Source organism: Molossus molossus, unplaced genomic scaffold, assembly GCF_014108415.1.
Source record: "Molossus molossus isolate mMolMol1 unplaced genomic scaffold, mMolMol1.p scaffold_m16_p_18, whole genome shotgun sequence".
In the NCBI taxonomy this organism is placed as follows: Eukaryota; Metazoa; Chordata; class Mammalia; order Chiroptera; family Molossidae; genus Molossus; species Molossus molossus.
In genome coordinates, this window is record NW_023425353.1 from 63,195,276 (window position 1) to 63,218,110 (window position 22,835).

The 22,835-nt window shown below is 44.2% G+C and overlaps 1 protein-coding gene and 1 non-coding gene across 2 annotated transcripts; one reads left to right on the forward strand and one right to left on the reverse strand.

Annotated features, from left to right (window-relative positions):
• Positions 1-1,580: 1,580 nt before the first annotated feature.
• Positions 1,581-13,221, reverse strand: SPINK8 (serine peptidase inhibitor Kazal type 8 (putative)). Its single transcript, XM_036267301.1, has 6 exons — positions 13,196-13,221; positions 11,607-11,686; positions 5,982-6,028; positions 4,875-4,996; positions 3,198-3,243; positions 1,581-1,633 (listed from the first exon to the last, which is right to left on the reverse strand). Exons 2-6 carry the CDS (start codon positions 11,671-11,673, stop codon positions 1,598-1,600), a joined length of 318 nt encoding a protein of 105 aa, XP_036123194.1. The 5' UTR covers positions 11,674-11,686; positions 13,196-13,221; the 3' UTR covers positions 1,581-1,597.
• Positions 13,222-17,429: 4,208 nt separating this feature from the next.
• LOC118633671 lies at positions 17,430-17,642 on the forward strand. The gene has a single exon (XR_004960221.1). It is a non-coding gene; the product is annotated as a small nucleolar RNA U3 (small nucleolar RNA).
• Positions 17,643-22,835: the final 5,193 nt, after the last annotated feature.

A 22,835-nucleotide genomic window follows, 5' to 3' on the forward strand; every position in this document is an offset into this window, starting at 1 on the left:
CCTCTCTTCCTCCCTCCCTTCCAAGCTCTCCAAAAATATCCTTAGGTGAGGATTAACAACAAAAAAGATTTTTACCAAGAAAAGTGTTTGCCACCCAGATTTTCTGCTGAGAATCATTTACTGAAGAAACAAACCAACAAGTTTGATCCCAATGGCTGGTTTCGTCCAGTGCCAGCATTCTCCTCTGAAGGGGATGTACTTTATGTATGTATGTATGTGCTCCTAGTGGGAAGCGAACCTGGAACTCTGGTCCGCAGGCCGATGCTCCAACTGCTGAGCCAAATCAACCAGGGCTGAAGGGGATATACTTTAAGAGACAACCATTATGTTTCACTCGATCATCTGGGGATTCTGTAGGTCCTATATGTGTTCTTGTTAAGTTCAGGAGTTTTCCTGTAAAAAAAGTATCTGCTCAGAGAAATCAAACTTGGGGAAATTAAGAGAAAAACTACTACATTGGTAACTACGCCCATAGTCCAGCAGGAGGAATGCTTATTCGATGAATTAAGGCAGACTAGACATATTCTAATTTCACTGAAGAAGAAAAAAAGCACAGAGTGGAAGTGGGCAGAGAAGAGGAGAGCTAATGTGGATGTCTCTGAGTCTTTTAGACCCCAGGAGAGCCGGGGGAGAAGGGGAGGGCAGTCATAAACTTGAGTTATAAGCTAGGAGTGTGGACTGTCTCTCCATATGATAAATATCCTTTGGTTGAGTTTTAAAGTTTTTGGAAGTCGTGAGGAGAAAGGTTAACTTCCAGATACTTCATAGTTTTTGTTTCTATTTTGAATGAAGTATTATTTTTTATTTTATTTTCCAGTTGGGTGTTACTGCTATAAAGAAATGTTATTGATTTTGTAGGATTATCATGCATCCAGCAGAATTTCAGAACCCCCTTAACAGTGTTAGTGTTGTGATTCAGCCCACCTGCAGTTTGATAATTACAGTATCTTCATTTTTGTCTTAGGCAGACTGAAGTACCACTTAGTAAACAGACAAAAATGAAAAGAATAAAATGAGTTCATCGCTCACTCACATAGTGGTCCCTGGGCAGGGGCTTTGCGGCTGTCTTCTAACTAGTGCTTCCAGGCACAGGCTTTGTGACGGTTAATTTTACGTATCAACTTGGCTGGACCACGGTGCCCAGTATTTGGTCAAACATTCTGAACATTTCTGAGAGGGTGTTTTTGGATGAGATTAACATTTAAATCAGAGGACTGAGTAAAGCCTCATCCAATCAGGCCTGGATAGAACAAAATACTGACTTCCCCAAGGAAAAAGAAATTCTGCCAAAAGACATTTTATGGATGTAAGAACGAGGCGGAACAAGGCGGTGCAGGGTCTCCAGAAGAGCAGGTTTATTGGGAATCAGCCTGCCGGACTACCTCTAAGGAAAGAGTAGCAACCGGCTTGTACAGATTAGGGATTATTAAACTCAGGGCTGTGGGGGGTGTCATTTAGCCGAGGAGATGTGGTCATCTTTAACTGGTCGGGCCTGGGGTCTTCCGAGTTCTTGATTGGTGGGGGGCTACGGTCTCCTGAAACTTGTTTTTCTTGTCCAGCGACCCTTTGCAGTTTTGGGTGGGTTAGGGTGGTTCCATCATTCTGCGGGACTGGAGTGATGGGATTTGTTTTTCTGGAATGAGAGGTTTAGGGCAATAATATGGAAGTTAAGAGCTAACAATGGATATCCTTCCATTTAAAAGCACTTTTTTGAAGTTATACGTTTGAAATGGACTTAAGAACAGAGGTTTAATTGACAAGGGCTGTGGCCCAGATATAAGAGGAAGGGATTCAACAGGATATTCTATGAATTAGCTCAGTTCAAAAGAATCTGACAGAAGTAGAGGTCATGTGAGGTCTCATTACAATTACCCCCAAATCATGAAAAGTCTTTATGATTTCTCTTTAGTGGAAGTAGAGAACACTCCAGTTATAGACTTCCCAGTGAGTAGTATGTACGCTGGTCCATAAATCAGACTAGCCCTGTGAATTTGTCATTGAGATTGTGTCAGGAGATACTGTCATACAATTATTATAAAATTATATAATTGTCTTCATCTGCTTCACCTGCTGTAAGGTAGCCAGGCGCCGCCGGTGGGAGGCGGGAAGAAACTGAAGAGCCAAACAGCGGAATAAGCAGAAATCAGGCTTTATTGGGTACACTCCGGGCGGGTTCACAGACTCCGGGGGTCGAGTCCGAGAAGCCGTGCCCGATGCCGGGGTTTGTGATTTTTATATCTGCGCCTATGGCAGCGGGAATTTGTTGTTAGGGTTAGGTCCTGCGGGGCTACGCATGGGGGACCCTGGAATGTGAGTCTCTTGTCCCGGAGCAAACAGTTCCTGGACTAGGACAGGAGAATGGGACAGGAGTTGATCTGAGTTCGGGGCAAACAGTTCCTGAGACAGGGTGGGAGTCTAGGTTGGGTAAGCAAGGTAATGTCTGAACAGTTTGCCTGGCGCCAGTTCCCAGGCTATTGGACACCTGCCACCTTCTTTCTCTTCCAAGATGATTTGTCCCAGTCCCATTTCCATGCCTCAGAACACTATAGTGATCTCTCTGGCATCAGCAGAGCTCTCACTTTGTCCTCTGACTCTAAATCCAAAGGCACAATATCTAGAGTAGGGCAAGCAAGGCCTGGACCATTCACTCGGAGGACAACCTTCCACTTCCAATTAGTGTCTTTTGTCACTATCCCAGACATTAGACAGGGCAGGGGAGGAAAAGGGTGGAATATATGTTCTTTACTGTTGAATTATCAGGCCAACATACATTTCTTTACCCAGAAGATATTATTTTTGAGATGGCTGGGAAAAGTTGAGCCTGAAGTATGTTAGAAGGTAAGGAACTAATTAGATGTAAAACAGCATTGTCAGTGTGCAAGGAAATGTCCACTTCCTAGTGATGCACTCTGAAGTAGTAGGAGTGAAACGACATGACGTCTGAGATTTGTGTTAATAAACTTCAGCAAAGAAAAAGGAAATAATAGAGAAAGGAAATGTGGCAAATACTTTTTTTTTTTTCTTTTACATTTTGTATTTTGTAGAATCTATATGATAGGCATGTGAGGTTTATTATACTGTCTCTGTGTATGCTTGAAATTTTTCATAACAAAATATTTAAAACTCTCTACAACAGTGAGCTCTTAACTAAATTTGGTTTGCTCCTAAAAATGAAAAATAAAAATGACTTTACTTACACATGGTCCATTGTGCAGTTTAGTTACATTTTTAAGCTTTTCATATCTGAAAGAAATATTTTGAAATTATTATTTTTGCTCTGTGATATATTATGATTAATTTTACTTGCTAATCTTTAGTTAAGTTTGAGAAGGAAACTTTCTGCTAATAGTGAATTTTTTTTTCTTTCTTTTTAAAAATCAAATTCTTATTTAATAAATATTTAAAAATACCTACTACATAGATCTTTATTTGTCATAGAGATTGAATGTATAAAACATACTCAGCCTTAAATCAAATATAGAAAATTCAAAGTAATCTTTTTTTGTTTGTTTGTTTATCCTCACCCGAGGACATTTTTCCATTTTTTGTTCAGATAGAGCGGGAGGGAGAGAGAGGAAGAGAGAGAAACATCGATGTGAAGGGACACATCGAGTAGCTGCCACCCGCATGACCAACCAGGGCCGGGGACAATCTGCAACCGAGGTACATGCCCTTAGCGGGAACCGAACCCGGGTCTCTCTGCACCACAGGCCGACGCTCCAACCGCTGAGCCAAACCGGCCAGGGCATAATCTTGAATATTTAAGTAGAAATACAGAGTATTAGAAAGAGACTATACATTAAAAGTATGCATTTGACAAAAATTAAGGCATTACTAGTGACCCTAAAGAAATAAAAATGACTATAAGGGAATACTATGAACAATTGTATATCGATAAATTAGATAACCTAGATGCAGTGGACAGATTCCTAGAAACACAAACATTGCCTAACCTGACTCAAGAGGAAACAAAATCAACAGACCTTTATCAAGTAAGAAATGGAATCAGTAATAAAAAACCTCCTAACAGAAAAAGTCAAGATCAGATGTCTTCATTAGTAAATTCTAACAAATGTTTTAAGATTTAATACCAGCCCTTCTCAAACTCTTCCAAATAATAGAAGAGGAATAAACACTCCCTAATCTTTTTATGAAGCCAGAATCATCATGATAACAAAGACAGACATGAACATCACCAAAAAAAAAAAAAGGAAACTACAGGCAAATATCCCTTTCAACTAAGTGTTAGCAAATCGAAGCCAACAGAATATTAAAAGGATTATACACCATGATCAAGTGGGATTTTTCCCAAGAGCGCAGGGTGATTCAACCTAAAAATATCAACCAATGTAATAACATCATATTAATAAAATGAAGAGGGGCCCAGGGACGGTATGGCTCTGAGGATTGAGCGTGGTCCCATGGACTGAGAGGTCCTGGTTCGATTCCAAGTCAGGGCACATGTTCGGGTTGTGGGCTCAATCCCCATTAGGGAGCATGCAGGAGGCAACCAATTGATGCATCTCTCTCAGGTCGATGTTTCTATCTCTATTTCTTTCTAAAAAAATCAGTAAAAACAAAAAAAATCAATAAATAAAAGTAAAATGAAGGGGGGGGGGGAAGGCATGTTTTTCTCAACCGATCCTTGTTCAGGCCAAACACAGCACCCTCACCTCAGGGGGTTTCCGTTTCTGCATTGTGTGAATGAGGTCACTTGGGGGCATAGGGAAGAATGGAAGAAGTGGAGGAGCAAATCATGGAGTAGTTTCTGGAGGGAAGATCTAACCAGTAGGAAGCCTTCTGAGGAGGTCATCCTATCTTTGCCACCTTTAACCTCCTGACTTGAGAGAAGGGAGAATAAAATGAAGACTTACACAATTCTATAGCAGAGGTCACATTCACCATTATAGGTAACCTTGTCACTGCCACAGAGGTATCTACTTGGTGAGATGTAGCTGATGAACCAGCACTTCCTTATATAGTTGGTGCATATGGCCTGCAGGTAAGACACACACTTATTTTAGATGCTTTCCTCCAGGTCCTCTGACTGTTGTCACTGGTACTGGGGGAGAGGGAGGGAATCAGGAGCACTAGGCCAGGAGTTCAGAGACCAGGCTTCAGAAGTCTGAGATTGACCCCTGGCATTTACTATCAACAATATATAATATAATATAATTAATATAATATACACAGTATAATTAATATAATATAGTGTATTGTAACATAACAATCCCAACCGCAAATTGTGATTGTTAGGTTACAGAAGAGAAAATGTCTTTCAAGGTTAAAATTTCCTTATGAACATGACTGAGTGACTTGTGTGTGGTGCTTCAGACAGCAGTGGGCTCAAACTTTCACAGCAGAGCTAGGATGCATAAGGAAGGGGACAAAGTGAATGCATTGAGGGACCTTCGTGTGTGGGAGGCAGGATGTGTGTCTTAGTATATCCCAGCTGAATGTCCACTATAGCATAAGACTGACTTGAATTTGAGCCATGACTTCATCATTTATTTAGTGATGCAAAATACTTGCTTTCTAGCCCACAAGAAAGTTACATGAACTGATAGGGATAAGGAATGGAAAGAGGGCTCAGGAACATAAAAATGTGCCACATGTAGTTTATGACTCAGCTTTGTTGTTGTTGTAGTTGTTAATCCTCACCCAAGGATATTTTTCCATTGATTTTTAGAGAGTGGAAGGAAGGGAGGGAGGGAAAGAGAAACATCAATGTGAGAGAGACACATCGATAGGTTGCCTCCTGCACAACCCTGACCAGGGCCAGAATCGACCCTACAGTCAAGAGCCAACGCTTTAACTGCCAGGGCTGATGACTCGGCTTTTATGGTGGTATTCCCATGCAAGTCTCCTCTGGCCCCCAACGCCCAGAAGAAAGAGCTGGGGCTATTAGGGAAACTGGTTTTCTCTCCATTCCTGTTCTTGGGAAGCAGAACAGGAATGGGAAGCAAAGAAGCAGAGCTTACCTTTGTTTCTTTGAAGCTAGCCCCTTTGCCTGTAGGAAGAGGGAATTCTGAAAGACAAAAACAGCTTCAGAAAAGTTGCTGCTCTGTCTTCTGCCCTCAGGGAAGATAGCTAGGGTGATAGCTGCTTGGCACACAGGAAGCTTTGAATCCCATCAGAAAAGGCTGAAGTTCCTCTCTGATGCATGCTACCCTCTAAAGAAGAGAAGAATTGGGAAGCTTCTGCCCCCCTCCCTCATGTAAAATGGAGATCTTAATTCCAGCCCTTTCTACTTTTCAGATAAATAACAATGTGTTAGCCCAGCCGGTGTGGCTCAGTGGCTGAGTGTCAACCCATGCATCAAGTGGTTGCCAGCTCGATTCTCGGTCAGGACACATGCCCAGGTGGTCAGGACACATGCCCAGGTTGTGGGCCAAGTCCCTAGTGGGGGGGGGGAGGGAGGGCATGTAGGAGGTGGCCAATCGATGTTCTCTCACATCGATGTTTCTATCTCTCCCTCTCCCTTCCTCTCTCTCTAAAATCAATTAAAAAAAAACAAAAAAAAAAAAAACAACTGCCCTGGCCGGTTTGGCTCAGCGGTTAGAGCATCGGCCTGCGGTCCTGAGAGACCCGGGTTCGGTTCCCGCTAAGGGCGCGTACCTCGGTTGTAGTTTGTCCATGGCCCTGGTTGGTCGTGCAGGTGGCAGCCACTCGATGTGTCCCTTCACATCGATGTTTCTCTCTCTCTCTCTGTTCCTCTCTCTCCCTCCTGCTCTACCTGAACAAAAAATGGAAAAATGTCCTCGGGTGAGGATAAAAAAAAAACCAAAAAAAACAAAAAAAAAACAATGTCTATAATCCTTAGTTGTATGTATGTATGTATGTATGTATGTATTTATTTATTTATTTTTATCCTCACCTGAGCACATTTTCCCATTTTCTTTATTCAGATAGAGCGGGAGAGAGAGAGGAAGGAAGAGAGAGAAACATCGACGTGAAAGGACCATATTGAGTGGCTGCCACCCGCACAACCCATCCAGGGCCGGGGACAAACTGCAACCTGGGTACGTGCCCTTAGTGGGAACCGAATCCGGGTCTCTCTGGACCTCAGGCTGACGCTCTAACCGCTGAGCCAAACTGGCCAGGGCCTTTTCAGTTGTTTTTAAAAAATACCCTTTCCCTGGCCAGTTTGGCTCAACGGTTGGAGCATTGGCCCACGGACTGGGGAGTCCTGGGTTTGGTTCCCGCTAAGGGCACGTACCTCAGTTGCGATTTGTCCCCGGCCCTGGTTGGGGTTTTGCGGGTGGCAACCACTCAGTATGTCTCTCACACCGATGTTTCTCTCCCTCCCCCTCCTGCTCTATCTGAATATAAATGCAAAAATATCCTCTGGTAAGGATAAAAAAGTTAAAAAAAAAAACCTTTAAGTTACAACTTACTATAAAATAATTATATTGAGATATCTTAAAAGATGCTGGGTTTCATTAAGACTTACATATTCTGGATTCAAAGTAGTCTTTGCAATTATTCATATATGTGTATATAACATATATAATATAATTATAGTATATATTATAATTATCTGATATAGTTATTATATAATATGTTATATAATTATATAAATATAATTATATTATATAATAACTATAACATTATCAACTCTATACAGGTGTGGGCAAAAGTAAGTTTATAGTTGTAATACAAATAAATAATATAATTAATTAATAAATAATACAAAAATAAACTGGTTCACATATTCACAACTGTAAACCTACTTTGCCCACCCTTGTATAATATATCAGCTTTCTTAAGATATAATTCACATACCATAGAATTCACATATTTAAAATGTACAGTTCGACTGGTGCAGCCATTATGGAAAACACTATGGTGTTACCTCAAAAAATTAAAAATTGAATTGCCATTTGACCCAATGATCCCACTTCTAGGAATATACCCTAAGAAGCCTGAAACACCAATCAGAAAGAATATATGTACCCCCATGTTCATAGCAGCACTATTTACAATAGCTAAGAACTGGAAACAGCCCAAGTGTCCATCAGTAGATGAATGGATAAAAAAGCTGTAGTACATATATATAATGGAGTACTATGCAGCTGTAAGAAAGAAAGATCTCTTATCCTTTGAGACGACATGGAGGGACCTGGAGAATATTATCCTAAGCGAAACAAGCCAAGCAGAGAAAGACAAATATCACATGATCTTACTTATTTGTGGAATATAATGAACATAACAGTGTGAGGAACAGGGTAGACCCAGAGATGTGGAAGTAGGGTACAGACTGACAACCCTCAGAAGAGGGGTTGGGGAGGGAGGGAAGAGATAAACCACAGAACTTATATGCATGTACGCATAACCGATGGACACGGACAACAAAGCTGGGGATGGGGAGGAGCGTGTCAATGGGGAAAAAAAGAAACATCTGTAACAAAAATAAATTAATAAAAAATAAATAAAATAACATAAAATGTACAGTTCAATGTTTTTTATTAAATTCATAAAGTTGTGCAACCATCATCACTATCAGTTTTAGAACATTTTCAACACCAAAAAGAAACCCTGTACCCATCAGCAGTCACTTCTCATTCCTTCCTCAACATACGTCCCCTTCCCCCTCCCCCTCCCCATACTAGATTACTTTCTGTCCTTTCTGGAAACTTTATATAACTTGAATCACATAATATGTAGTCTTATGTGTTATCTTCTTTCACTTAGCATAATGTTTTAAAGGTTTATCCATGATATAACATTCATCAGTACTTCATTCCTTTTTATAATGAAATAATATTCCATTGTTTATATATACTATATTTTGCCCTGGCCGGTTTGGCTCAGCGGTTAGAGCGTCGGCCTGCGGTCCAGAGAGACCCGGGTTCGGTTCCCGCTAAGGGCATGTGCCTCGGTTGCAGTTTGTCCCCGGCCCTGGTTGGGTTGTGAGGGTGGCAGCCACTCGATGTGTCCCTTTCACGTCGATGTTTCTCTCTCTCCAAAATATATTAAAAAAAAGACACTATATATACTATATTTTATTTATTTATTTTTATTTTTATTTTTTTACAGATAGAGTGGGAGGGAGAGAGAGGAAGGGAGAGAGAGAGAAACATCGACGTGAAGGGACACATCGAGTGGCTGCCACCCGCACGACCAACCAGGGCCGGGGACAAACTGCAACCGAAGTACGTACCCTTAGTGGGAACCGAACCTGGGTCTCTCCGGACCACAGGCCGACGCTCCAACCGCTGAGCCAAACTGGCTAGGGCTATATTTTATTTACTCATTAATCAGTTAATGGATCTTTTAGTTGTTTTCACTTTTTGGCTATTATGAGCAAGGCTGCTATGAACATCCATGCACATGTTTTTGTGTGGCCATGTGTTTTAATTTCTCTTGGGTATATAGCTAAGAGTGGAATTTGCTGGTCATATGGTGACTTTTTGAAGAACTACCAGACTATTTTCCAAAGAAGCTGCACCATTTTACATTCCTAACAGTAGTGTATGAGTGTCCCAATTTCTTAACATCTTTGCTAACATTTGTTATTATCTCTTTTTTATTATAGTCATCATAATGGGTACAAAGAGGTATCTCATTGTAATTTTGATATATATTTCCCTACTGGCCAGTGATGTTGAGCATCTTTTCATGTGCTTATTGGCCATTTGTGTATCTTCTTTGGAAAAATGTCTATTAAGATACTTAGCCTATTTTTTTTTTTCTTTATTGATTTTAGAGAGAGAGAAAGGGAGAGGGAGAGAGAGAAACATCGATGAGAGAGAACATCATTGGCTACCTCCTGCATGCCCCCCACTGGGGATTTGGCCCATAACTTAGGCATGTGCCCTGACCTGACCCGGAATCGAACTGGCGACCTCTTGGTGCATGGGTTGATGCTCAACTACTGAGCCACACTAGCTGGGCTGGCCTATTTTTTTTTTTTAATTGACTATTTTAAGTCTTTATTATTGAGTTGTAAGAGTTCTTTATATATTCTGCATAGCACTTCATTATCAGATATGTGCTTTACACATAATTTCTCCCATTCTTTGGGTAGTCTTTTCACTTTATTGTTACCTTTATTGGTATCATTTGAATCACTAACGTTTTTTAGTTTTGATGAATTCCAATTTACCTATTTTTTCTTTTGTTCCTTCTACCTTTGGTGTCATATTTAAGAAGGCTTTGCCTAGCTTAAGGCCATGAAAATTCACTTGTATTTTCTTCTAATAGTTTTATAATTTTAGCTTTACATTCAGTTCTGTGATCCATTTTAAGTTAATTTTTTGTCTATGACAGGAGGAAATGGTCTATGTTCATTCTGTTGCATGTGGCTATCCAGTTGACTCAGCAGCATTTGTTGAAAAGACAATTCTCCATCAACTTGTTTTGGAACCTTGCTAAAATCAATTCACCTTAAAAGTAAGGTCTTTTTTTTTTCTTCTAGAGTAGTGGTTCTCAACCTTCCTAATGTCGCGACCCTTTAATACAGTTCCTCATGTTGTGGTGACCCCCAACCATAAAATTATTTTCATTGCTACTTCATAACTATAATTTTGCTACTGTTATGTCTTAGGCAATCCCTGTGAAAGGGTCATTAGACTCCCAAAGGGGTCGTGACCCACAGGTTGAGAACCGCTCTTCTGGAGTCTCAATGCTATCTCATTGATATGTATTTCTCCCCTTATGCTAATATTATACTCTCTTGATATCTGTTACTTTGTAAGTTTTGAAATTGGAAAGTGAGAGCACTTTCCACATTTTTGTTCTTTTTCAAGATTGTTTAGACACTCTCAGTGTTTTGCATATCCATATGATTTTTAGGATCAGCTTTTCCGTTTCTGCCCAAAAAAGTGTATCTCCAGCTCTGGCCCGTTTTCAGTGGTTAGAGCGTTGGCCCAGGGACCAGGGAGTCTGGGGTTCAGTTCCTGCTAAGGGCATGTACCTCAGTTGCAGTTTGTCCCCGGTCCCGGTTGGGGTCATGTGGGTGGCAGCGTATCTCTCTCACATCAATGTTTCTCTCTCTTCCTCCCTCTCTCCCTCCCACTCTAACTGAAGATAAAAATGCAAAAATGTCCTCAGGTGAGGATAAAAAAAAAAATGTATCTCCAGTATATACTTGGATCTTGTTTTCTTTTTTTTTTAATCTAAGAAGTTCAAATTTCTACCTTTTGACTGGATTGTGAAATTCATTTACATGTAATGTTTTTATGATATTGTTAGATTTACATCTGGCATTTTACTTTTTGTTTTCTATATGTCTCATATCTTTTTGCTTCCCTGTTCCTCCTTTGCTACATTAAGTGAATATAATCTAGTGTAACATTGTAATTCCCATAAAAATTTTTTCACAATCTTTTCTGAATATTTTTAGTAGTTGTATTATGGCTTACCATATCTATCTTATCAAAATGTACCTCAAACCTATACCATTTTAACTCAAGTGACATTTAGAAATGTTACTCCTATATAGCTCTATTCCTTCTTCCCTTCTATTTTTTTTTTGGGGGGGGGTCGGTTTCTACATCTGTAACATGAGGAATTAGGATGATCTAAAACTGAATGGCACTTCCACTTCTACCTCTAATTTCCCCATGATCCTGGATATACTGCAGAAAAGACATATAACTCACCAGCTGCAAAGGCAACCCCCAGGGAGATGGCCAGAACAAGGACAGTGTTCAAGAATGTCCCCTTCATGGTGGCAGAAGAGCTGTGGAAATAATACAACTTTTGTTAGTAGGTTTTTTTTTTGTTTTGTTTTTTTGGTACGTGCCCCTAGTGGGAACCGAACCCGGGACTCTCTGGTCCACAGGTCGAGGCTCCAACCACTGAGCCAAACCGGCCAGGGCATAATACAACTTTTGATAGCAGGATAGAAAACTCTACATGAAGTTCAGATTCTCACACAGACCCCTCATGGTCAAGAAACGAAGTCTAAATACTTTAAGTTATGTTCTTTCCTCAGGTTATTTAGAACGAACGGTGTCTGATGCAATTTCATTGCTCAGTTCATTTGCTTAGAATAAACATTAGAGAAAAGGATCTCAAACACAGAATTTTAGAAGATGCCAGAAAAAGAGGTCATAAAAAAATATCTGCAAGGGATTTTTTGATAAAGAATAAACACCAAAAATTTTCATTGAAATATTTAAAAGCTGATATTTATCCCTGAGTAAGAAGGGCAATCACTATAGGAAGTGCAGTGACACAGGTAGATCAATAGACAGTAAGAAATAGGAAGGGACAAAACAAACACTCCCATATTCCTAATCTCCCCTAACAGTATTACTCTGGTATTAATATTTAGTAACTAATAACTGTTAGCTCTTAACTTCCATATTACTGCCCTAAGCCTCTCATTCCAGAAAACCAAAACCCATCACTCAGTCAGGTGGAATGAATGATGGAACCACCCTAACCCACTCAAAAGTGCAAAGGTTGTTCAATAAGAAAAACAAGTTTCAGGAGACCCCAGCCCCGGACCAATTAAGAACTCGGGAGACCCCCGGCCCAACCAATCAAAGGTGACCACATCTCCTCAGCTGAACAACACCCCCCCCCCCCACCCAGCCCTGAGTTTAAAAATCCCTGGTCTGTACAAGCCGGTTCCTACCCTCTTCTTAGAGGTAGTCTAGCAGGCTGATTCCCAATAAACCTGCACTTCTGGAGACCCTGCACCGCCTCGTTCCACTTCGTTCTTACAATAACATTACTAAAATGAAAACCACAGCCCTGGCCGGTTTGGCTCAGCGGTTAGAGTGTCGGCCTGCGGTGGGTAGAGACCCGGGTTCAGTTCCCGCTAAGGGCACGTACCTCGGTTGCAGTTTGGCCCCGGCCCTGGATGGGTAGTGCGGGTGGCAGCCACTCGATGTGTCCCTTTCGCATCGATGTTTCTCTCTCTCTCTCTCTCTCTCTTCCTCTCTCTCCCTCCCACTCTATCTGTACAAAAAATGGAAAAATGTCCTCAGGTGAGGATGAAAAAAAATAAAATAAAATGAAAACCACAGAGTACTTACCAACACACTTGCATTATTGAAAATGTTACAGTACAAGCTGATTGGCATTACCTGCAAGTTTCTATACATTTTTCTACACATTTTCCAAGCAAATTATACATCTAGATAATTTCCACCCAAGACCTTCCCTGAGTAAAAACAAATAATAAAGAATATAACCCCTTTGCTACTCAAAAGTTTGCTGATTAATAAGGCCACTTTACCTGCTGTGACTCCTACAGTTTTTCTGAGAAACTGGCTGGACAAGATATTTATATGTTCACTTCACTGGTCACGAAGTGATGTGTGTTGGGGCGGGTTTGAGACGTAGTGTCTTTTCAAAGTCACATGGCTGGCAGTGGAAGAGAGTGACCTTTAAAGTTAGGAACTGTTGACACAACTCGAACCCAAATTCTGTGAATCTTGGAGTTCCTGTTTCAGTTTTCTGAGGGTGGTTTGTACTGTCCACTACCACTCCAAAATCTCCTTGTTCTTGCCAAACCTGAACCTACCATTTTAGTGATGTCATACCCAATTTTTGAATTCCTACATTTTTAGCTCTATTCAGGATTGATAGGGTTAGTAATGTTATAAAGGGTAAAGATAAAAGTTTGCAAAAGGCGGAAACTGGAAATTGTGTTGCTTGCATGACCTTGACGCAGCCTTTTGTTGAGTATGGATTAGATTAAGGTTTATCTGGATTGTCCAAAAGGTAATGGATCACCCAGCAGATGCCACACCAGCCCTACTGCAAGGTGGACAATGGGTCAGATAAAGTACATCAGCAGAAACTGCCGGAAGCTAAAAGTAGGGTATATAATCAACACCCCAACCCTAATTCCAGGCTGAACCCTTCTCGGCTCAACCAACCTGCACCCAGGTGCATGCAATAAAGCCGTTTTGCTCTGCATTGGCCTTGTGTTGTGGATGTGATCTCCCGCCAGCTCAGATCTTTTAAAGATTAAAGATTGCTTCAGATATTTACACAATACTGTAAATGGCTATATCTGCAGGTTTATTAGGGCACCACCCCCAATAAACCAACAGAGTCCCACGCAGGTTACACACAGAGAGGGGGAGCTTAGCGGTAGAAGCCAGAGGAGCCAGCATCTGGCACAAGTCCAGGTCACTGGCGGCCTCACAGGTGGAGTGTGGGGTGTGGGTCCCTCCATCCGGTGCTCTTCCAAACTCAAGCCAGTGGGCTAGCGTTGCTGCACATCCGGGGAGTGCAAGTCTGCAGGGCTCCAGTGTGACCATGTTACTGCCCAGCTCCAGCATTGGGTGGTTGGAGCTTTGAGTTGTTATAGCAACAAAGGGGTGGAGGTTCCACTCACATGAGTGTCTAGATGGAGTCCTTATCTGAGTGTCCAGACTTGTGGTTTTGGGCTTTCCCATCACACCTCACTACCTCCGTCTTGACATAGCACTTGACTTCACTGTCATGGCTGACAGTGACTCCATATTGGATTGTTAAGTGTTCATAAAGTCCCCTCTGCTCTTGCTCCATACGTGCAGTGTCCACTCCACTGGGCTTGGATTTGCCTTGTCCCCAGCTCAACGCAGAGCCCACAGCGCCATGACTGAGCTGCTGAGACAAGGGGGTCTCCAGGTCCCCACACCCTTCCCGGCCTGCCCCCAACAGTCCCAGGACTGCTGCGTGGGGCATGAGCCCTTGAGGTCGGCCCCTTCTCCTCCCAACCAGAGGATTGGAAAAAGGCCATCCATCCCCGCAGCCCCTCTGCCCCATTCTGCTCCCCTGCTTCACGCCCCCTCCTTCCCATCCCCAGTGCCCCCATCCACCTCCTCAGTCCTGTTAAGTCCTTGCCAGAGCCAAGGCCAAACTGTGCCCCTTCATGACCTCACTGTGTGAACTCGGTGCTAGGGCAGAAGGGCTGAGTGTGTGGCTAGGGGGTAGGCACCCCCACCCCACCCCCACGCCTGCAGGTCCCTCCATCTGGTGCTCTTCCAAACTCTAGGCAGAGCGAGTCTCTTCCCAAGCACCCTGGTGAGAAGGGTACAGCCCACCAAAAGTTTTGTTCCTGGCCGAATTGTGTGCCTGCCATTTAGCAAGTCTGCTGAAGGCGCGCGCGCACGCACACACACACACTCCCTAAAACCAGCCCAAACTGGAGATTGCCTACCGGAATATTTTGCACACTGCCCCTGGGGAAGGCTAGGTAAGGTCAGGCAGGAGGGGCCAGATTTGTCATGGGCCTGCAGGCTGGAGGCCAAGGTAAACAAAATGATCTTTGGATAGCCAGAGACAGACCCTCCACAGGGAGCCACAGGCCATTCCTGCAACCCAGACTCTTGGCCACTTCCCCTTTTGGATCCTGGGCAGCCTCTGTGTAACATGTTCACTCCAGCCAGGAGCAGCTGAGGCCAACTTCCCCAGAGCTGGGAGCAGGACCCCAAGGAGTCCCTATACCTGAGAGCCCGGGGCACCCCCTGCCTGTACCCTAGAGCCAGGGGACTCTCCAGACTGCACCCAAACAAAATTCATGGTACCGCTTACACCCTGCCCCCCGAAATAGTGCAGCTCTGGGCAGGCAATCCCCTCCAGCTCCACGGACCTGCATGGCCCAGGCTCCCTGTTCTTCTACCATCCACTCCGCCCACTCTGCTATCCCCCTTCATTCAATCCTCAGAAGAGGGTGAGTCCAGGTTTTGGGGGTGTGAAGCTTAAATAACATGGAGTCATGTTTAGGAAAAAGAATACAATTAAACAAATGACAAATTATGTTAAGATGGTCTGCAGTTCTGGTTACCAGCCTGCCTGGCTGCTTCAGAGGGGCCAGGTGCTCCATGTCAGGGAGACTGTGTACAGTAAGAATGATGGCTGGCACTTGGGGAGTCAGGCAGGTTACAAAGTACCCTGTAGTGCCCTGGCCAGTTTGGCTCAGCAGTTGAGCATCGGCCTGCGGGCCAGAGAGTCCCGGGTTCGGTTCCTGCCAGGGGCACGTACCACACACACACACAAAACACAAAGTACCCTGTAGTTGTCCAGCCAGTGTGGCTCAGTGGTTGAGGGTAGAATCATGCACCAAGTGGTCAGGACACATGCCCAGGTTGTGGGCCTAATCCCCAGTGTGGGGGCATGCAGGAGGTGGCCAATGTTCTCTCTTATCGATGTTTCTGTCTCTCTCTCCCTCTCCCTTCCTCTCTCTCTAAAATCAATAAAGGAAAAAAAATTAAAAAACAAAACAAACAAAAAAAGTACTCTGTATTGCATTGCCCTGTTCACCTCCTGCAGTGACCCTGCAGCAGCCTATTCACAGACGTGTCCCTGGCACACTGTTAGGACATGACTCCTGAATACACTAGTTGGTAACCCTCAATTCAGGAAGCCTTGGGAGAACCCCTGACCATGCGTCCGGGAGGCGGCAGCTCCATCACAAGCTGCAAGGTGGGCACTGTGGCCTTGGCCCCTTCCTTCTATCTGGGTATTCCAGTCCTGGGGTGGGGGGAGGTGAGAATAGTTTTGAGAGGTCACCCTTGAGGGGCCCCACTTAGACCACAGGCCCAGAGCTCCTGGGGTCCGGGTGGTATACGAGGACCTGACAGGCTGCTTGGGGTAGGCAAGGTCCACTCCCTGCAGCTATGCAGACAGCCAAGGGGCATGGTTCTGTCGCAGCTGCTCACACTGAGTTTTGGTTCCCAAAACATGTTCCTTCTAAGCAGAGTCACACCTGGTAGTCATGGAATCCCTGGTGGCCTGTAGTCAGCCCACTTGGCCTGTGGTGGAGGGTAGGTCAGGATCAGGGGGCCGGGCAGACATGCTTCTGATGCATCGGGGTGAATGTGGACCAGAGGTTATCTAGAGACCTGCAGCTCGCACCTGGGGCCAGTGGCTCGGGAGTGAGTTTGTGTGTGTGGCAAGGAGCAGCTCAACTCTGGGTTGTAACTTTGGCGATCTCTGACCTCATCTCCTTCCAGAGCTATCATCTGCAGAAAGAATGACAGTGGCTGCAAAGGGCTATCATGCTAATTCTCCAAAAGAGATTACAATAATACTATTTTTAATTTTTTTGTTAATCCTCAGCTGAGGATATTTTTCCATGGGTATTTTTTTTTTGATAGATAGAGAGTGAAAGGGAGGGCGGGGGGGGGGGGGAGAGAAACATCAATGTGAGAGAGACACATTGATTGGTTGCCTCATGAACGACCTTGACCGGGGGCCGAAGATCAAACCTGCAAGCCAGATACATGCCCTGGACTGGAATCAAACCTGCTACCCTTTGGTCCTCAGGCTGATGCTCTAACCACTGAGCAACCAGCCAGGACTACAATAATAATATTATTGTAAGCAATTACTAGTGGTTAATTTGCAAATAATTGTAAACAATTACTAGTAGTTAATGACAGTACCCAAAGAGAATGTCAATATTAACTAGAGGATAAACTTTCCCGCGATTTCCAGAGTGATGAGGAGAAGATATCCCTAAAAGGTATGAGCCAAAGACTAGACTTTCAGGGATCATGTCTATAGCTTGTTACTAGACAAGTTTCTCTGATAGTGTAGAGAACCGGAAACCAGGAGGAGGAGATGCAGCGTTCTCGCCTGAGCATGAAATCGGCTCTTGGCATTGCTTCGGTAACTGCCATTTGCCACTGATGATCGTTCTTTTTCTCTCCTTGGAGAATGGGAGGGGAGAGCGCGTTCTGACTGGCAAAAAGTCAAAGCCTTTCCTCTTTTCTTCCATCCTTCCCCTCTCTTTCTCTCACACACATGGGTACACACAATTACATTTTAAACACATCTTTCCTTGATCGTTCATCCCTCTCTAGCTATTCTTGTTTCTTTCCTTTTTTCTCAGCAAAAAAACCAAAAAACACAAAAAAACCACCACCAACAACAAAAAATCCTAAAAAGTACGAGCCAATGGGAGATCATACCACATTGCAAGGCCAATGTAGAGCAAAACGATTTTATTGCATGCTCCTGGGTGCACCAAGAGGTCGCCGGTTCGATTCCAGGTCAGGGCACATGCCCAGGTTGTGGGCCTGATCCCCAGTGGGGGGCATGCAGGAGGCAGCCAGTCGATGTTCTCTCTCATTGATGCTTCTGTCTATCTCTCCCTCTCCCTTTCTCTCTCTCTAAAAATCAATAAAAAATAAATAAATAAATAAAAAATAAAACGACAGTCCCTTCTGGGCTAGTAGGATCTAAGTTAATGCATCTTCGCATGGCCTGTGTAAGGCGGGATAGAAAGGTTGCAGGGTTCTCATTCCTTTCCTGGATTATTACAGACAGTTTTTCATAGTTAACTGCCTTGTGTGAGGCTTTTTTATTTCGCTCAATGAGACATATTACCATATGGTCCCAGGCTTTGCTACCTACCTCATCGTCTTATCATTTCACCTGGCGGCCTGGCGAGAGACTGCTTTGGCCCCTACCGGGTTAGTGGGGGCCTGTCGCCTCAGATTATCGGCATGGCCCTGGGCATTAACCCAAACTCAATTTTTATCTTCCGGATTAAGGGTGGAAGAGAGAATAACATGAATATTATTCCAAGTTAGATCATAGGACTGAGTAAGATACTCGAATTGCTGAGTATAATTGGTGGGATTCTCAGTAAAGGATTCAGTCTTTTATTTATTTGGGACAAATCTGAGAGAGAGAAGGGGACATGAACTCTGAGAATCCCTTCAGCTCCTGCTACTTCCCTCAGGGAGCATTCTAAAATGCGAGGTAGGGGGCGGATAGGGACCAAAGATGGTTCCCGATCGCTTTTGGCAGTAGAGGAGTCAGAGCCTGAGTAGGAGGTTTAGGGTGGGGGCCCACAGAAGGGGCTGGAGGAGGAGGCTGCTGGAGGGGCTGGTGGGGAAGGAGGGAGCGAGATCGCTGGGTTAAAGGAGGGAACAGGAGAAGTTAGCGCCCTGTCTTCAGAGAGAGGTTTGGGAGGATTAGAGTGGAGTAAGATTTGGCAGGGAGAGCGAGAATCGCATAAAGAGGGAGTGTTCTGAGTGCAGAGAAGGCCTGGATGGAAGGAACCTCAGACTATTTTCCTTGCCTTTGACAGAAATTGTCTAGGACAGTGAGTTCTCAGGCTATGGTGACTCATTGTTTAATTTGCATTGAGGCCATACAGTGTTGCAGTAAAAAACGAGTTTCTTGGGATGTAAGTCCTGAATGGGCCCTAGGGTCTGTAGATTTTTTAGGAGACATCCTTGGGGTGTTGTTCTGTGTTGTGGTGTGAGACGTTTCGGCAGAATGGTCTGGACGGATACACTAGTGGAAGAAGAAGGCGTCCCTGCTTCTCTCCTAGGGTAGAGAGACCTGCAACTCACCCACATCAGGCGTCCCCAGATATATGGTGAGCTGAGGGAACCTGGTTCCTGAGGAGTGTGTCCCGACCAGCACTGGCGTTCTGGAGGGGCAATCACACAGATGTGACCAAGAGACATGGCCCTCTTATGTCCTGGATGGGGGATAACAGGACAGCCCGGAGAATTAGTGTCCGGTGCTGATGCTCGGTCAGCAGGAAAGGTTGGAGGTCCGGTGTCCAGTGGAGGATGTGATGGATCTCAGTCCAAAAGGAGGCCCGGAGGACTCCAGGGGCCCGAGGTTGCCCCCTGTGCAGGATCCTTACAGACCTCTGGAGTTTTGACACCAAATCAAAGGTCTGAGCTGGTGGGAGATCACATCCACGAAAGGCTAATGTAGAGTAAACGATTTTATTGCACGCGCCTGGGTACAGGCAAGCTAAACCTGAAAAAGGAGTCAGGCTCCAATAACAGTTGGGGTGTAGGTTATATACTCTGCTTCTAGCTTCCGGCAGTTCCTGCTGACATACTCTGCCTGGCCCATTGTCCACTTTGCAGTTGGACTGGTCTGGTATCACATCCTGCATCTGCTGGGTGATTCATCGTCTTGTCGATAATCCAATAATCCGTACTCCACAGAAGGCTGGGCAAAGGTCATATAAGCAACGCATTTTTCACAGTTCCACCTTTTTCAAGCTTTTCCTTTTACCCTTTAGAACGTTATTAACCCTTTCAATCCCCAGACATAGTAAATGACTGTAGAGAATCTAATTCCACTTTCCAGAGGGAATTATAGCTCCTTTGAGGGATAAATTTCTCTGAATGTATAATTTCCTGTACTCCCTCACAAATCTTAGGTACCCAGGCATTTATGATATAAACAGTAGAGACGCACCAAAAAATGGTATGTAATGGAGCTACCAATGAAATAGAATAAGGGCCATTTTCCCACCAATGTCATTTTATAAAAGAGGTAATGTTTGATTGCCCAAAACTGTTGAGAGGAAAATTAATATAACTCTCATAGGTAGTTAGACAGATGTGAGCAGAACAAGGACGCTCGGCCAGGTACAGAAGGACATCAGGACAGAAAGCCCTGGGTGCCTGGCAAGGAGCAAAACCAAGAAAACAAGAATCTTGCTCCCAGGGTAACCTTTCCTTCCCTAATATATCACAGGTCATGTGGTTTAGACCCCCTGCTCTTTTCCTCCCTAAAGATAACATCTGGGCCTCAGGTATATTTCAGCTCCAGGCCCAGAAAAGCAGTAAAACCAGACAATTGATGCCCTGGCTGCCTCAGGACCAGCTGCACTGACTAATGACCCCCTGCCATGGTGCCAACCATGACCCTGAAACAGCACCCCTGGAGAGCTAATGAATAGTCTATCAGACCCTCCCCTGAGACTTCCCCAAAGAGTCCCACCTGCAAGACAGAGAGAAATACCCTCAACACAAAGGACCCAGTTCGTGCTCTCCCCCAGGGGCACACCCTTTCCATTTCCTTCTCCCCTTCTTCCCTCTAAGGGGCCCCATAAGACAGGCAACCAGGGGAGAAATGGGCTAAGGCAGCTCCTCCCAGACTACCCCTGAACCTGTCTCCAAGGCCCCCTTTTCTCTGACTTCTCAGTGACCCAGAGTAGCCCAGCCCAGGCTGTCCTGTTGCATTTTCTATGCCCTTCCTTGTTTCACTGTCCTAAGTGTGTTTTTGCTGCGGGCAATTAAACTCTTGCTTGCTTTGCTGCACTTTGTCTCTTGATTGAAATCTTTCCTTCAAGAAGATAAGAACTGCCCTGGCCGGTTTGGCTCAGCGGTTAGAGCATCGGCCTGCGGTCCGGAGAGACCCGGGTTCGGTTCCCGCTAAGGGCATGTACCTCGGTTGCAGTTTGTCCCCGGCCCTGGTTGGTCGTGCGGGTGGCAGCCACTCGATGTGTCCCTTTCACGTCGATGTTTCTCTCTCTCCCTTCCTCTCTCTCCCTCCCACTCTATCTTGTACAAAAAATGGAAAAATGTCCTCAGGTGAGGATTAAAAAAAAAGAAGATAAGAACTGCCGGGCCGGTGTGGCTCAGTAGTTGAGCATCGATCCATGCACAAAATCAATTTCCAGTTAGGGCACAAGCCCAGGTTGTGGGCCCAATCTTTAGTGGGGGGCATGCAGGAGGTATTCCCAATCGATGTTCTCTCTCATCGATGTTTTCATCTCTCTCTCCCTCTCACTTCCTCTTTCTAAAATCAATAAAGAAAAAAAAAAAAAAAGATAAGAACTGATGCCCTGGCCAATTTGGCTCAGTGGTTAGAGCATCAGCCCATGGACCAATGAGTCACAAGTTTGATTTTGGTCAAGGGCACATACCTTGGTTGTGGTTCACTCCAGCCCAGGTTGGGGTCATGCAGGAGGCAATCAATCGATGTGTGTCTCTTACATCAATGTTTCTCTCTCATATCGATGTTTCTCTCTCACATCAATGTTTCTCTCTCTCTCTTTTCCTCCTTCCCTCCCTCCCACTCTATCTGAAGATAAATGGAAAAATATCCTTGGGTGAGGATTAAAAAAAAAAGAAGAAGATAACTGAGTTTGTCTCACAGGTAACATAACTGCATAAAAGTAACTCCTAAAGCCCAGCTGGTGTGGCTCAGTGGTTGAGCATTGACCCATACGCCAAGAGGTCACTGGTTTGATTCCCAGTCAGGGCACATGCCCAGGTTGTGGGCCAAATCCCCCTTGGGGGGCGTGCAGGAGGTGGCCAATTGATATTTTCTCTCACCAATGTTTCTATCTCTCTCCTTCTCCCTTCCTTTCTCTAAAAATCAATAAAGAAAAAAATTTTTTTAAAAGTAACTCCTGAATGAAGCATGAAGGAGTTTGGGGGGATGGGTAGCTACAGCAGCTGTGGTGGAACGGTGGTTTTGAAGAGCCCAGGAGTGGAGGCAAACGTTGTTGTGTAGGCAACTCTACAAAATATTTTAGAAGTGAAAAGAGAGAGGGTGTTAGTGTTTCTTCTGTTCTCTGATACAAATTTGTCTTCTCAGATCATCCAGAGAAATATCTATATCCTGTTCATGAGATCCAATTAGCATAATGTCATTAGTATAGTGGAATGTCAAAATGATCAAAAACTCCTTCAGATTCTATTGGGACATGGAACAGAAAACTTGTCATAGCCCCGTGGAAAGAGTGAATGCGAACTGCTTTCAGACTCAGGTGATCGAAAACGGCTTTTGATCCTGTTTCCTGATAGCGATGAAAAACAGCACATTCTTCAAATAAAGAGCCACAGACCACTCCCAAAATAACTGGTGTGTGTTCATCTGTTCCTGTAAGGTTGACACACCTGCAGGGCCGCTGCTCGTGGACTGACCCCGTGGTCAGGTTTATAGAGTAGATCCTCATCTCCCATGATCCACTGTGCTTTTGCAACAGCCATACTTGGGCTGTGATGGAGCCTACATTTCCTTTGTCTTTGAGGCTGCAGTCCTACCTGGATACAGTACAATGCTGCTTTCCAATATTTTGATCAGTAAAGGAAGTTACAAGAACATTCACTTGGCCCTTCTTACCATAATGAATTTTACTTTATAGATCACACAACCTGTATGTA